Source organism: Acipenser ruthenus, chromosome 6 (genome assembly GCF_902713425.1).
Source record: "Acipenser ruthenus chromosome 6, fAciRut3.2 maternal haplotype, whole genome shotgun sequence".
NCBI classification, from domain to species: domain Eukaryota; kingdom Metazoa; phylum Chordata; class Actinopteri; order Acipenseriformes; family Acipenseridae; genus Acipenser; species Acipenser ruthenus.
In genome coordinates, this window is record NC_081194.1 from 28,022,266 (window position 1) to 28,039,551 (window position 17,286).

Below are 17,286 nucleotides of genomic sequence, written 5' to 3' on the forward strand. Positions count from 1 at the left end.
GCTTAAGCTTCTTTGCACTACATTGACAATGTTAGGTTTTTTATTTATATATATTTTTTATATCTAAAGTTGTCTTATCCTGTATCAAAGTATTTATTGATAACACAAGTAACAATAAAAGCATTCATAAAAGCTAAAATGTAATTTTCAGAATCACCCTACTCTCTGGCAGGCTTGAAGCTAAACTTCTGTTTATTGAGCTGTTGCTTAGAACAGACGGCGCAGTCTGGAATGTTGGCAGGGTTTCATGGGAGGTACAATAACAGTTTTCCAATATGTGCAGATTTGCCATGTGCTTTAAATAGAGCTCTAATGTTTGCTCCAGATGACGGCAATGCAGCTAAAAGGTTAGAGAACATCTAATGCTTTTTTTGAAAACAATATGGCAAAGGAAACTTTCAAAGTATGAATGTAAGCTTATATATATAGCTTTTTTTTTTCTTGTCATTGAATAGAACTCAAAGCTATAAATGTTACTGGGACTTAACAGTAATAATTGAAAGAAAAAAATTACAGGATTGGCAAGTGCTGTGCATAGTTGTATTCAAAAGTACAGACTGTGGATGCAGTCTTACAAGGATAAAATCAATTTTATAAACATGTATAAAATTACTTATGCTGTGTCAGACATGCAGAATTACTCGAGAAATACATTTATAAAATGACCTGGTCATATTGATGGTGACATGACAGAAGCAAGTTATAACAAACGTGCATTGTTTATTTATTTATTTATTTATTTATTTATTTATTTTTGAAACTTTGCTTAAAACCAAAAATGTCCTTTACTTAGTAGCCTTACTCTTTCTGTGTAAAGCCTGTTTAGCAATGTGTACACAGAGTACACATTTTCATTTAAAAGAATGTTCCTGTATCCTAGTGAAGCTCTAGTGCAGTTGGACATTTATCTGAAGAAAGTAATCCCTGTATGTCTACAACAACAGTTAAGGCCGCTACACACCAGACGCAATGTGATTTTTCATTGGGTGACAAGATACTTTCGCAGCGGCCATACACACATGAAGTGACACATATGCGATGTGACAAATTTGAAAACTAAATTTGAAAACTATTAAATTGCTCTTGACAAAACAATGATCAAGACTGGTACATGTTCGTCAACATGATGTGGAAATTGTGGGAGTGATGCAAGTATAGGCGCAGTGCAAATAACTGCGGATGCAAAATTCAAATTGCGTTGCGGCCAGGCAATTATTTTGCATGTAAACTTAAGAGCAATGCAAATTACTCAACATGCACAAACAATGATCCGTAACTATGATAGTAAGGGTCTCAATGCGTGCCTCTCTCTATTTAGCGGCCGCACTTGCAGAGTTAAGAGTACAGAGAGCAGTAGTCGTTGTATGACATTTGTGGAGCATGAAAATATAAACCAAAAAAAAAAAGATGTCAGGAAGGGCAGCAAAGTCCTCTTGGCGCATGGAAAAGAAAAGTTTTCTGAGAAGCTGAGAGTCCTTACAGCTGTCACTCCGCATGAAACAGAGCTGTTTGGAAAAGCCTCAGCCAACATCACTTATGCTAGTATCCTTAGGAAATTATATGTATTGGCTTGCCCTTTTTAGCATGACATCTAGAAATGTGCCTAGCATGCTGGAAAGGGTGGATTGGGCTATCCCTGCAGACATTAGTGGTCTGAAAGGAACTAGAGGCTAAGTAGTGCAGAGAACACAGCACTGTCACATGTGTGGGGATACCGGTCCCTAGATTGACGCTGGGGTCTAGCTCATCCCTCAATTCACCTATGAGGTCACTGCGGAGTGAGATGATAAGGCTTTAGCACCGCATCCTCCGGGATCCCAAGCAAAATGACCCTGGGATTGAATCTGCAGGGTATTCTTCGTCTTGCCCTTCTCCTCCAAACGTGTTCCTTTCTCTCCTCAACAAGAGCCAAATGTCGCCTCATCAGGATGTGTACCACAGCAGCCATCCTGAAGCCAATGACAGGTGTGTTTTATACATCTTAGTTACTCGCTTCTACTATGGTTTGCACCTTGTAAGAAGAGGTGTAAAGTTTTTGGAGAGTCAGCAATTGCCTAAGTGCAAGGCAAAATCTTTACATCACATTGTAATGTTTGCGCCCGCTTAGTAGCCAGATCCTTCCCAATTCCATTGTCTTTTCTTCATTTGAATGCATTTCAGTATCATTTAATGGATTAATGATGGTGAAGTGCAAATTTGATAGCGGGTGCAGAATGCCAGGTGAACACCATTCTTTACATACACCGCATTTTTTAGCAGCCAGTAAAATCAGACTTTGCGGCTAATAAACATGATTTACGGCAGCATTATGGGAGTTTTGCACCAAATCGCTTTGTGCGTATCCTTATGTCACCCCCTATGAGTGTCTTCTCTGACGGTATTTCAACATATATGGCAATAAATCGTACATACCAGGATTATCCAGTTCCTTCGAAATGGACTTCCATATATTACTTTTAGGGCTTCTGTTTTTCAGTTTTTATTTATGAAATTTTTTGGTGCTTATTTTTTTGCTGTTTTCGAGTTTATGTGAATTGTTTTTTTTTGGGGACTTTTGCTTTTTATATACTGTATGAAATTATTGTTTTCGGTTACTTTACAAAATGCGTTGCCTTTTTTTTTTGTCAATATGTATAGTAGTAACTCAGTAGTACTTGCACACTTAAGTTGTACCTTCTTTCCTTTGCTGTCTTCCACAATGAAATCCTCATGGTCACGGGCACATTCTTCTGGGGTTTTTGCGTGTAGGCATTTTGTTACATTTCGCCACAATTTGCAATTCTGTTTGAAAACCTTAAATGTAATATAGCTTTAATCGTACAAACAAGTCCCCGTTCCTAATTGTAATCTCGTTTTAAATCTTGCAAGCGGAGTCTCCAACAGAAATGTAGGAATTTGCTCCCATTCAGTAGTTAGGGTGGGTTTAAAGTATTCAGAACGAATCAGTGATAGATACAAGTCAGGAAGGAGGAACATTTCCCAGGCTTTGGGAAAGGTAGTTTTTTTGTAGTAGTAGTAGTTTTTTTTTTTTTTTTCTTATGGGAAATGGGTATTTATTGGCTTTATACACATAGTAAATAATAACCCAAAAGATTGATTGAAAAACATTACTTTTTTTTTTTTTTTTATCGGTTAAAATCGAAAATCAGAAGCCCTAATTATCTTTCATCACTGTATCTTTATAATTGTGATGATCTCTGTCATATATATCGTGGGTATTTTTCCACGGAAAGTATTATTTTTTACTCTGTCATTTTGGATACTGCTTCAGCCTGGTGGACGTGCATTGAAGCTGTTCTCTGATTCCTAGTTGTCACGCAGGAAAATCACAAAAAATAGGATTCAATCCTATTTATTTTGTATCGCTCCAGTGTCTTGAAGCTTGCATTAGATTGGTCATGTTGGATTATAGTAGCTCTAATCGGAAGCTGATTTCAGAATTATTGATAACATTAACAACATTATCACTGTCGTGCTGAAGATCTCCTGGAACATAATCTATGCTGTAGGTCACATGGTCGGAATACAGTTACACCGTTGGATTCAGTTTGATCTACTCTACAGTACAAAAAGTGACTGCCCTGTTGTAAGTGAAAAAGAAATCTATCTGAATTGGCATAAACTTAAACAAATATAGTCATGGGATAGTCCGCGCAAGAAAAGGTTGCTAGTGCAAATACTGTAAGCCTTGGTTATCACTCTCTGTAACAGCTTTGATGACAGCTCTGTGAAACTATTCATGTATTTAATTTGTTAGGCTAGTTTGACTGGATAGGCTGCATTAGCTTGCTGGTGATCTAGTACAGTAGCAGGTTCAAGCAGTTTACACAGAGAAAGACTCTTTTGCCGAGCAGGGGAATGAGATGAGCGTGCCAGATTGAAACTGACAAGATGACGTCAGCAATTCTTCCAGCGTGCTCATTGGTCTGACTTGTTTTGACGCCTCAGGCCTGAGCAGTTTTATGCTAATCCTGTGCATGCATTCATTCCCAAATCTGGATGTGTTGTAGCACATGGAGTGGGAAGCAGCATCCTTTATCAAACTATATCGGGGGAGGAAACTGCAGATTTAGATGATAATGAGAACTCTTTCTAGGCTCCCAGGATCCTGGCAGAAAAGCAGATGCACACAAAGTATCTTACAGTCTCTCATTATAAGGTATTTATGGCAACACAGTAAAAAGTAAATGAACATGGGCTTACATTAACATGCAAGGCTATATTTAATACATACTTTTAAAAATGAATGATAGAATAGCTAATGAATATACATATAGGAGCCTGTTTTGAAGTAAAGGACATAGGTCTACAAGACAGGAATTTTGCCTACAGGTGACAGACAAATATGAAATATTTGCAGTGGAGGTTATTTCACCTTTAATGGAATGACCAAAGGGTATTTGCAGAAATGAAGTTCTCCAATGCCAAATTCTTATTTTTTCCATGTGTATTGGATCCTATGTATGCCTGGATTTTGATAATTTAAAGGTTATTATTTTCCTACTTTACATTTCATTTTTAATGTGAGAATCATCTTTAATAACATTTAATATGTATCGCATCTCGCAGGGCTAAACAATAACCCATAAACATTTTCTTTTTGTTTTCTCTATTTAGTAGTTTGATTGGTAGATATAGATATGAGTGTGTGTAGCAAAAAAACACAACAACAATTATTCTTGGTTGTTAATACATAAACCGTGTGATGGAGAAGAGGGCTTTGTGGTACAGCATGTTGCATGCCTGTAAAAGCAGAGCTCTGGAACTCATGCCTCAGATGGTGAGAAGGGTTTCGAAGTCTGCCAAAATGCCTGTTTTGGTGACCTGATTTTTCTCTATGCGTGGGGTGACGTAGAAATATGACACTAGTATCATTTTAAAGATTATTTCAATTTAAAAAATAACTTGTTTGCAGTTCCTGTACAGTACATACTACAGTATCACTGATGGCCTTACTTCTGTTTTGGGATGTAGATAAAAAACAACCTTTAATCCACATTGATTTGATGAGAGTTTGATTTGTTTTGTTTATAGTTAGATTAGCTTTAACTAAGAAAATGTACATTAAATGGATATTATAAAATGTAAACCTACACTCTAAATTAGGCATCTCTGTAAATGGAGCTTATATGAATTTGCAGTCTGCCTTTTTTTTTTTTAAAGCTTTTGGAACTGTTTGACAGTGAAGATCCACGAGAGCGAGACTTCTTAAAAACTGTGCTGCACCGGATTTATGGGAAATTCCTGGGGTTAAGAGCATTCATCAGGAAACAGATAAACAACATCTTTTTACGGTAAGAAGGTTCTTTACTCTGATGTAGTACTCTGGATTTCTGCATGTGTTTTGAAGTTACCGATGTATAATACATTCACTGCAATAGTAAAACAATGTACATCATTGACATATAGTCTCAGAAAAAAATAAAACATAACATTTGAAATGTTGGAATATATGTAAAAAATATTTTATATGCTTAGTCCTTAAGTACTTACTTCATTAGGTGTAGCGTATGTTTTATCTCCTCTCTACCAGAAAACAATCCATAAAATAATTAAGCATTTGAAAATGGAATTACAGTATTATCAGAATTGATATAGGTGGTCTGTTATTACAAGTTGATTGTATTAATTCTGGTAATATGTCTACAGAGTTTCTGTAAAATTTCACAAACTAGGTGGAATTGTGAAGTCAGTTGGTAGTGGTCCTGGCACATTTCTGTACGATACAGTGCAGAGAAATATTTAACTTAGGGAAATTATATTCAGGATCATTTTCTGGAGAGAGGAGAAACACGCCATAACCCCATGCAGCAGCGGAGCTTGGCTTCGTGAAACAGGAACTTCAGTAAAACGTAAGCACAGAAAATGTGATGAAAAGTATTTAAATCAGGTTTACTTGGCTTGGAAACCTTGCTTGATCCACAGCCTCCCCTTACAAAAGTTTACCACAGTATTTTTCTGCGATACTTTTGCAGTTTATCATGCTTTTCCTATGGTTATATGATGCATTTACCATAGTGTACCCTGGTTTTCCATGTTTATTAATGTGCTTTATCATACCTCACTATTCTTTTACAGTGCTTACCTATGCTTTACATGCTTTCAGAGGACATCCAATAAATTTAAATAATGTGGGAAACAGTGTAAGGGTTAAAAAAAATAAACACACTGGCATTTTTTTGTTGGCAAAGTTGTTGGTTCAGCCCTAGTAACAATTTTTCGCTGGGAAGTTATGGATTTAATATAAGAGTCACCCAAAACAAACTGAAACCATACTGTGAGGTTGAGGGTGCCACACCCCTGAAATCAAATTCACATTTATTTGCCAAAAAAAAAAAAAAAAAACACACGTCACTCCAATGCAAGTCTGAGGAAAATATAATTTCAGAAAGGGGAAAAAAAAAAAAAAAAAAAACTGCGCAAAACACTCGCTTCACAACAGTAGTTAACATAGGTATAACCCATGAAAATGGCACATTGCAGTTCGAACACATGAAAGAGAAAAAACGAATAATATTTAAAACATTTTCCCGTCCTAATCAACATGTAGAACTAGAACAGTTTTGAGTGGCGAGTAATGAAATTCCTTTCAGTGGCTGACATGTTGATAAAAATACCATAACAATTGTGACTTATCATAGGAATGGCACATCTGAAATTTGAGCTGGTCTGTTGCCTATGTTGTGCTAGTTGACCACCTGGAAAGGCAAAACAATTGTGCATTTTATGTTAAATCTTTAGAATAACAACAGTAAAGGAGTACTGTTAAATGAACCCTTTGAATGTTCTCTCATTAATATTTGGCCAGTGAAAACAAAATGACCACTAGGGTTGTGTAGCAATATTTTCTTCCCCCATGAAAGTTTGGTAAAGATTTGTAATGGAGGGCTCCCGAGTGGCGCATCCGGTAAAGGCGCTATGTGTGGAGTGCAGGATGCACTCTATAGTCTGGACGTCGCCGGTTCGAGTCCAGGCTATTCCACAACCGACCGTGGACGGGAGCTCCCAGGGGGCGGCGCACAATTGGCCGAGCGTCGCCCGGGGGGAGAGAGGGTTAGGTCGGCCAGGGTGTCCTCGGCTCACCACGCACCAGCGACCCCTGTAGTCTGGCCGGGCCCCTGCGGGCTTGCCTGTAAGCTGCTCGAGAGCTGCGTTGTCCTCCAACACTGTAGCTCGGGTGGCTGCATGGTGAGTCCGCAGTGTGAAAAAAAGCAGTCGGCTGACGGCACACGCTTCGGAGGACAGCGTGTGTTTGTCTTCGCCCTCCCGAGTCAGCGCAGGGGTGGTAGTGGTGAGCTGAGCTTAAAAAAATAAATGGCAATTCCAAATTGGGAGAAAATAATAAAAATAATTGGCAACAACTAAATTTATTTAAAAAAAAAAAAAAAAGATTTGTAATGGAAAATATCTAACAAACTCAGTGATTCAGAGGACATATTACAGAAATTGTACCTTGCTCAGGCTAAACATGTCATCATACACAAAGCATGCAAATTAAAACAATACAATCTAACCTATATTAGTATTTCACAGGGAATGAAAAAAATCTATAGATTTTCATGCTGAGGTTGCCGGTGTCACTGTTGTCCAGAAAATAACATTGTATGTTCTCTCTCCCTTTGACAGGTTCATTTACGAAACCGAGCATTTTAATGGAGTTGCCGAGCTGCTGGAGATCTTAGGAAGGTAAGATAACAGATATGCGTCACAGTACAAAACATTGAATACTTTTGTTTACTTGATATCACAGATGTCACAGTTATTATTTCATCTTTTTTGTTTACTGTACTGCAATGTGTCAAGCATGCTGGCTATTTTTTGACCAGTATACGTATTTATAATGATAGAATTACAGTAGAATCCCTGACAGTCACAGCCGCAGCACTTTTCAAAACCTAGATCTTATCTTCAAATTGAGCTTATTTGTTTAACCTCAGAAATGAGTTTAATGACAGATTAAACTTTGTATGTATTACACTATGGGGGGCTTTTTCTTTCCACCATTGACTTGCTATTTCAGTCTGGCACTGCAACCGAATAAATAATATTGATCGTGTGCATGCAAGTGTTGATTGTGTACATTTGAGTCTTTCTTGTATTCATTCAAATCCAATTAGAGAATGAAGGGGCAAATAGCACAATTTCAAATGACCACGTGTTTCTGAACAGATACCCAGCTTGATATAAGGAAAGTAATGCCCAGTATTCAGCTATTTAATCTTTTCACATTATTATATAAACAACATACAGCCTTAAACAACCAACTTGTCCCCTTGAAGTCTGATCACTTATTGTGGATTACTTATTCATGGAATAACCACGTAACCCCCTGAACATTCCAGTTTCTGTGTTTGACTGGTGGCACCTCACATAGGACTGCATGAGTATCTGATTCCAACGGAAATGGCCATTCCACTTTAGTCACAGTATTTAAGTAAGATTTTAAGCTGGTCCCCACTAGCAAGCATGCTATCATATCTCACTCAATCAAGAGGGCAATATGCCATTCTTCATGGATGTGTTACCTTAGAAAGCTCTGTGCACTGCAGACATGCAGAGACACAAAGACAGCTGTCTTTTCTTTCTCTCTCTTAAATAAAAGTTTTAATAATAAACTGCTTCATGGTAAATGCATTTTAATGTTTGTGTGACTATTGCAGTAGATAAACAGAATATGAAAATACCAGCCTTGGCAAAACATCAGACAAAGCTCCACAAGGTAGTGATTGCCTTAACAGAATAGATCAAAGTCTTCATTTTAAAATGTAATTGTTATCAGTGAAGTGCTCTTGTTATGGTAATCACTTCTCTCCTAAAGACATCACCTTTAAGTTCCCTTTTTAAAATTAGCATTATGATTTTTTCACTTAGCATTGAGAGGGTAAAAAATGGACATGTTTTACTTTGATGTGAAGGGATATTAATTTGTTTCATTTTAGCACCACAGCAAATGCTGCAGCTCTGGTAATAATAATAAATAGATTCCAATTATTTTTTTGAACACACCTACAGCTTTTTGAATACTTCACATCCTTTTGTGATGGCTTATGTTTCTGGCATAGTAGGACAATTTCTTCTCTGTGCTGTTAAACACATGTAAGCAATCTTCACAGATCATGTCCTTGCCACTAAGATGGGGGTCCTTTTACATTAAAAACTTTCCCAGCAGGCCCTGGGATGAGATCCTGAATCTAAATTGTACTTGTGTGTTGGGGATGGAGATGTTTGGAATTAGGCCAATGTGCCTTGATAGAGTAAGAAAACAAAGGTGCTTTTTTAAGTAATCTGTTAAGGTTACCAAGTTTGAGATCATAACAAGCGTGCTCAGAATGGACGTCCAGAGTCGTGAACATTTTACTTGGTTATGGATCGTGAGTTTGTCACATGAACAGTGTGTAGTAGTGGTCCTCCTATATTGAAAATGCTTCTAACAACACAGGCACACTTGTGATCAGAGGTGGCTATTTCTGTCGTTTTAAAATGATCAACTTTAAAAAATGTAGTGGGATGTTTGGAATGGCTTTAGTGACTTTAGTAAATTTGTCAATGTAGCTTTCAGTTTTTTTTAGAATGATTCTTATTTGTAATTTCGTAATCTTGGGAGCTAAAAACAAATCTATCAGATTTGATATCGGAATCATTCTTTCAAAGCATTTTGACATTTTTCAGCCAAAATAAATATTTGATTCTTCTCCTATTCCTTTATCTACAAGGATTTACAAGTTTGAAACACACAGTGGGTTATTTTCTTGTCCAGATCATAGGGATGTTCTATTATATTACCAAAACTGTGCCTTTTGATGTGACGGCAATGATGGGTTACTTATGTGCGATCCGAGGTTCTGACTTAAAAGTACCTTGTTGTTCCTGAAAGAACAGCAATAATAGCAGGGCAGAATAGACCGTGTGCTGGCAGGCCTTCAAACCCTGGGGTGGTTTTAATAAGAAAAAAAAATGTAACCTTTTACAATTAAAGAATAATACCAATACACATTTTTGCTTCCCTTTTTTCTCCAGTATCATCAACGGTTTTGCACTACCTTTAAAAGCAGAACACAAACAGTTTCTAATGAAGGTTTTGATTCCTATGCACACAGTTAAGGGTCTGACTCTGTTTCACGCACAGGTAGGTTTTTGCACAATCTTTCTAAATATCTACCTTTAGTTCTGTTAGTTGCATGGCGAGAAATGCAAAGGTTAAGCAAGACTATTTATTTATTTGTTTGTTTGTTTGTTTGTTTGTTTGTTTGTTTGTTTATTTATTTATTTATTTATTTATTTATATATATATATATATACACATATACACACACATACACACACACACACACACACACAAAATATATATTTTTTTATTTTCCACACTTTAGATGATGTGCATTTACCCTGCCACAACACTGTTTTAAAGGAAATATTTGATTTCTTCTACCACTCACTTTCTGTGTTATAGGAAGGACTCTTCCTGAGTTTAAGGCTCAGGTGGGGTCTATAATAGTTCTCCCTTGTTATTTCACAGTTGGATTTACAGTAGGCCATAAAATGTACATGTACTTTACATTACTGTATTTAGCCTTGACTAATTCTCTTTTTAAATGTCCAAGTAATATAGCAAAATAATGAACAAACCCTGTATATATCGCACAGGAAAGCAGTGAAAAAAGTGGTGAAATATTTTCTATTAAATATTCCTCTGTCACTTTTAAGTAAATCAAGCCAGTAGCAGTCTAGTTTGTTTGTTTTAACTATAGCAGTTGACTTAATGGTATGTTTTTTTTTTTTTTGTTTTTTTTTTTGTTTTTTTTTTAATTGGTCGTTTGAATTGGTCATGGTGACCTACTCCTGAAACTTGCATGTTCTCGACCATCTGCTTTTTAAATTAAATGCTCTTACTCTATTAAGCAGACACTGGAAGTGTCAAATTGGAAAACAGAAGGTTTGCCCTGTAGAAACAAAGGTTGTTACACCTTATTAGTTCACCTCGTAATTCATTGAAGTTGTTCCTTAAACACTCTTGAATGTATGCATGTATACCTGTAGAGGAAAATACATCCTTTAGGATATAAATTTAATGTACAACCTTCATCTTTTAGAGAGTTGTGTTCTGTTTTTTCTTGTTTTTCTTGCAGCTGGCCTACTGTGTTGTACAGTTCTTGGAAAAAGACTCCACCCTTACTGAACCGGTAAACTTTATTTACAGTATTTTGATAGTACCATGCTTGAACACAGTCAGTGGGTGCGTTAAGTAAGTGAGCGGCTCAGTAAAAGAATCAATTTAACGACTCGCTCAGTTCCGCTCCCGCTGAGCCGCTCAGAGCGCTTCTGAGCATTTTTCATCAGTGATCAGAGTGAGCGGACGCAATGGACACCTGCAGAAAACAAGTGGAGATGACGGGCAGGATTGACAAATATGTTTGTCAAGAACGATGAACTGGTTTCGATTTATGAAGTTGTGTATTAAATTGGCTAAATAAGATGGTAAAAAATTGTTGTTTTCGAATTTGTATCATTTAATTTCATTTTTTTTTAACGTAGAGCTGTTTTATAGTTATTAAAATTATTCATAATTCTCATTATTAACGTTGGTATTGCCGGTATTAAACACAGCCAGATATGAGGTTCAGTCCAAACAGAGCGCCAAACTCAGCGTGGTACAGCAGGGGACAGTAACTTCACACAGGGCCATTTTATCTACCATCACCTCAGAAACACAAACAAGCAAATCATTATTATTCGCCATTTTTAAAAGTCGCTCAGCGCTCTCGTGTAGCAGAGCGTTAAGTCATTTAAATCTGCTCAGTGTGCTTTCTGAGCGGCTCACTTACTTAATGCACCCAGTGTGACTTTTACAAACAGTCAGTTATTTATAGCAGTTAGTCCTTTACTTTGCATGTGTGCTCTTGGTGTTTAGATTGCTGTCTGTCTGTGTTGTTTATGCAAAACTGAGTATAGTGCATTATTAAAAATATAGGATAGTTTGTATCATTGTAATAGATGTTCACATGATTTTAATGTGTATTTATACAGGTCATTAGAGGATTGCTGAAGTTTTGGCCAAAAACTTGCAGTCAGAAGGAGGTGGGTTTGTGTTTGTCTTCACCCGGAGTGATTTTGTTCTTCAGATCTCATTTAAATTGCAATCATTCTGAGGGATTCTGGGTTTCTTTGCTCAACTATTCAGTTACCATTTTCTCAAAATCTGCCTTGGAGCTTGTCTAGAGAATCCGAAGTGCTCTGACTGACTGATTTCCGTATTCCGTTCAAATCATGTCACAGTGTATATATGCACAGCAGGTGAGGCTAGCAGAGTTGTCACATGATTTGAATGGAATGTGGAAAGCTGTTCTGTCTCAGCACTTACTCCAGACAAGCTCAAGACAAGTAAAGACAGATTTTGAGAAAAATGGTAACAGAATGTGAGAGAAACAGAACCCAGAAACACTCCTAGAATGATAGCAAACTCCATAAATGAGTAAGGGAATAGTACATATTAAATCTTGTTTAAATGCACATATCATAGGCTTGATTTTTTAAGATCCGTTTTTTTTCAGTCACTTTTGATTCTGTGTCATGTTTATTGTTCATCAAACCACACGTTTTGTGTTGTGTTCTTTCAGGTCATGTTCTTGGGTGAAATTGAGGAAATCCTTGACGTCATTGAGCCAACACAGTTTAAAAAGATTCATGAACCTCTGTTCAAGCAGATAGCAAAGTGTGTCTCCAATCCTCACTTTCAGGTGAACCGCCTTTTTTTTCCCTCCAACCAAAGTCTGGCAACTTATGCTAGATAAATCTCTATTCACAAAATTATGGATAAACAATAGAATTTTATGCAGAATTACTTAAACTTTACAGGGCAACGCAGATCACTACTTTACACTGAAACACAAAAGGAAAGATTTATACTTTTAGAGCTCTTGGGTGTTGAGGCTGTTGTGGGTATTGGGTAGAAGAACAAGGGTAGAATAATTGGGCACACTGAATAAAATCAGTTCATATTGTCATACCAGGATTGAATCATTATGAACGGCACCCTTCCTTGTGTGAAAAAGATGATTTTATCTTCACCCCAATATATTTTTTAGATGTTTTGAATATTAAGGTAATTGTTACAATTTACTTTCACAGGTAGCTGAACGAGCTTTATATTTCTGGAATAATGAATATATTCTGAGTCTAATTGAGGAAAACATTGACAAAATCCTACCAATTATGTTTGGTAGCTTGTACAGAATCTCCAAAGAGCACTGGAACCCGTAGGTATTTTTTTGGTTTACAAAAAGAAAACAAAAATGTGTTTAATATGTATGTCATCTCTTTACAGTTCATTAATTTTATAAGACATATTGATATAAACCATATTTATAACAATGGAAGAAAATAATTTTGCTACTTTACACTTTCAATTTTTAAAAAGGACCAAAACACAATATTGTTACTGCTTGTCAAACCTTACTTGCAATATTACTTGGCATTGAAGTCAAAGTTGATGTTTGCAAAAAACTAAAACTATTTTTTCTCGCTCCTTCTTTTCAGGACGATTGTAGCTCTGGTTTACAATGTTCTGAAGACATTAATGGAGATGAACAGCACTTTGTTTGATGATTTAACAGCCTCATATAAAGCAGAAAGACAACGGTATGCACTAATCAAAATGTGTTTAATTATGCATAACAGTTCATTAAATGTCAGATTTAAGATCAGTTTGGTAAATGTACCACATACATTTAACTCATACTGTGAAGTCAATCCCTGGAATGAATGATAACATGTGTTTTGTGTTTATTTTTCCCTCTTCTGTCTAAAAGTCTATTTTTCAAATGTATATCGTCTGAAAAGTAAATTGACCGGTTAAGAAATGGAGCTTCGATGTATTGAGGCGTCATGTAGACTTGAACTGCTCAAACCAAATGACTGCACAGATGGGAATCTCAGTGTGCATTATCCTGTATCTCTAGTGTACCAAAGTACATTAAACTTGTCAGGGGTGTTTTAGTTGCTGAGGCTTTGCTACATTAAATGATAACTTTCAATTTACTCTTTATCTGATCAGCTGCAATAAATTTGGCTGACTGAGTAGGCGGAAGCTGAGAGCATGCAAGTTGGATGTCACTTTAATTGAAAGTTACAGCATCCATTTAACGCCCTTATAATAATATGATGCAGACTACAGCAATGTAAATGGACACATTCCAGGTGTGGAAGCTTTAGACAGTTTTAGAATTGAACGTCACAAATGCTACAACACGATAGACCCTGATGCTGCTTGTGCTGGACAGAGTGTGCCTTTCAGGGGAGAAATATTTCACTCTGCTTGTAGAGGGAGGGGAGGACAGGGCAATCGATGTGTGCTTTGAGTGTTCAGAATGGGTTTGTGACAGTGGAAACGTAATTGCAGGGACCAATAAAGGTGATTTGGAAAGGAGGTATTCCACATTTGAATGAATGTGGTAATTGTCCTATGGTGCTTTTGCAGTGAGAAGAAGAAAGAGCAGGAGCGCGAGGAGCTGTGGCGGAAGCTGGATGAGCTGAGGGTGAAGGAAGCTTCAGGCATGCTGAACAACACTCACAGCCTGCAGAACGCTCAAAACAATAACAACACAAGTGCCAAATGACACGGGATCCACAACACAGCTACAACGTCTGCTGGATGGGCAACAATTTTTTCTACTCGATCATTTTTGAAACATGTGAGAACTATCAAGAGGAAACCTCATCAGTATGTTAAAAATTAAAAAAAATATATATATAAATATATTAAAGCCAATTATTTTTGGCAAGCTATAAATAAGAATCTGTGGACTTTTAAGAATATTTTTGGGATGTTAGTGTGACCACAGTTGATTTTGTAACCTTGTCTAATCCATTGACTTAGCTATTTCACTGAGAAATTAGTTTTATTATCATTTTGTGATATGAGTGAGGAATAAAATATTACGGGAGTGGTGAAAATTATGACCTGAAAATGTTTTGATTGTGCTGCACATAGACAAATTTAGTCAGCTATTTAAAGTAATGATTTTCCTATTTTATATGTGCTTTCCACACTGCTGTAGGAGTGGGGGGGTGAAAAAAAAAGAATGGTAAAGTTGTGCTGTTTCCTTGTATAAAACCAGAGGATCTATGTCCCTCACCTCCCATGGGTGCCCTTTCCACTTGGGTGTTTATTTCCTTTCTAAAGATAAATTGTTTCATTTATTTCAACCATTATATATATATATATATATATATATACACACACAGATATATATATATATATATATATATATATATATATATATATATATATATATATATATATATATATATATATATATATATATCTGTGTGTGTATATATAGATAGGACACATGGGACTTAAATGCAGCCATAAATTACCTATTTAAGTATTAATAAATATGAACTGCAGAAAATATTGGCCACAGAGTATTTTTAATGTCCTTATTAAAGTATTTTCAAAAAATAAATTAAGTAAAAGAGAGCTAACAAGATATGAGCCATATTTTTAAGCACCTGGGATTCATTTTTAGAGGGTCGGAGCATTATCTTAACATGGAAGACTGAGAAGTTCAGGGGGAAAAAATGTATGTTTGTATTCTCTATCTAGTTTTTCTGATGCCTTTTGTCAGAGTACCATTCCAATCTCTGTTAACATACAATTGTGGTGAAAACTGTTGTGATGAAAGACCACCTTTGGGGTTTTGAACATCATTGAATAAAGTCTGCTTTATGTTTCTATTTTTGAGCTGAAGAAATGACTTGCCTTTTATACAATAATGCAGGTTTACCTTAATGAATTCAGCTGGGAGTAAGTCGCTTCACATTTTAATTCATGTGTTTTGTTAACAGTCCCCTTGCCTTTTCTTTGACGTTTCCAGTCATTCGGAGAGGTACTTATTGCAGGTATTTCAACACGTATTATTCATGGTTAAAGTCTGTGTGGGGGCTATCGTCTGAGTTCAGGAGCTGTTCTTCGGTTCTAGTTCCTCGCCATAGCTCTACGGAACCCGGGATGGAACATGAGAGAAAAAAATATAGATCTTGTGCGTACCACTTACTGTCTCGTGGCCAAGATTTATTTATTTTTTCTTCTCTCGTGTCTCTTCCCAGGCTCCGTATAGATCTGTGTAACGTCATCTAGATTAAGTTTCCTTTAGTCTTGATGGCTATACTCTGCTGTGCACTAGATACTGCTGGCACTTTATTAATATAAAGACAGCTAGCCAACCTTAACACAGACCTGTCAAACAATAAAAACACACAATATTTGAGTAATTGTAATAAAAACACCCCGAATGATTGCAAACAACATAAAAAGTTAGGGTTAGGGTTAGGGAACAGTAAATTTAAACAAAAAAACCTGACCTTTTGATGAGGAAGGAAACCAAGAAAGAAATCCTAAAGTTGTCTTGTCAGTACTGAGTTAACATAAGCAACCAGTTGGCATGTGAGTTGAGGTGCAGGTCAGAGGTTGCACATGTCATGAGTGTCCATGAAGGAAACATTCCAGTTCAGGGCTGTTCTGTTCTTGTTACATGTCAATCTGCCAACACCATTTGAGGATATTAAGTTGGGTATTTAGTTTGGCATTTAGCATGTATTTTCCTTACGTTTTTAGCACATTTATCAATTGACCTTCCTACTTAGGATGCGTAACTCATCTTGTGTGGGAGATTGTCAGAACACTACTGGCTGATTTCACTTAGGTAGTCAAAGATTTGTTGATTTTAATATTTCCAGAACAGTTACATAGTAACTGAAGCTGACCCAAATAAATCATTAATTAAAAACTAGCAGCTATCTTACATCTCTTCAGGACATTCTCCTCAAAAAAATCTATTTTGTAAAAACACAGAAGAGGTTGATGTTAAAACACCCATGTTTAAAAATATAAATACATTTATGAAAGTAGTGATAAGATGCTTTGACTGTTGACTTCTAAATGGCTTTATTACAATATCCACCTAGTACCCAAGATGTCTTCTAAGTTGTGAGGACTTTCCAGAAGAGTGACATATATAGTATAACATGATCTTTTGGCTTAATGTCCCCTTCATACATACAGGATTTTCATAGCCTGTTTGTATTGCCCTGCTCAAAGATGGTGCATGTATATCACAGTATACAGAAGTAAAAAGGGGCAAAACTTAATTCTGCAAGAAAAATGTGACCCCAGATGGTGCTTATCAAGGTAAATTTAAATGTTGTTTCAAATAAAAAAGCTATATTTATAATGAAAATACAATAATATACAGTTTGTGGATATGAAAAAAAACAGGATACCAATAC

At 36.4% G+C, this 17,286-nt stretch overlaps 1 protein-coding gene across 2 annotated transcripts in view; it reads left to right on the plus strand.

Moving 5' to 3' along the window:
* LOC117411139 (serine/threonine-protein phosphatase 2A 56 kDa regulatory subunit alpha isoform-like) overlaps nucleotides 1-15,735 on the plus strand; it is a 96,323-nt gene extending 80,588 nt beyond the window's left edge. For both annotated transcript variants that reach the window (XM_059025310.1, XM_059025311.1), the window contains 9 exons: nucleotides 5,164-5,294; nucleotides 7,627-7,686; nucleotides 10,018-10,126; nucleotides 11,127-11,180; nucleotides 12,025-12,075; nucleotides 12,615-12,734; nucleotides 13,126-13,253; nucleotides 13,534-13,635; nucleotides 14,474-15,735. In XM_059025310.1, the coding sequence (XP_058881293.1) occupies nucleotides 5,164-5,294; nucleotides 7,627-7,686; nucleotides 10,018-10,126; nucleotides 11,127-11,180; nucleotides 12,025-12,075; nucleotides 12,615-12,734; nucleotides 13,126-13,253; nucleotides 13,534-13,635; nucleotides 14,474-14,612 (894 nt within the window). In that variant the 3' untranslated portion in view covers nucleotides 14,613-15,735. The remainder of the gene's footprint in view (nucleotides 1-5,163; nucleotides 5,295-7,626; nucleotides 7,687-10,017; nucleotides 10,127-11,126; nucleotides 11,181-12,024; nucleotides 12,076-12,614; nucleotides 12,735-13,125; nucleotides 13,254-13,533; nucleotides 13,636-14,473) is intronic.
* The last annotated feature ends 1,551 nt before the right edge of the window (nucleotides 15,736-17,286 follow it).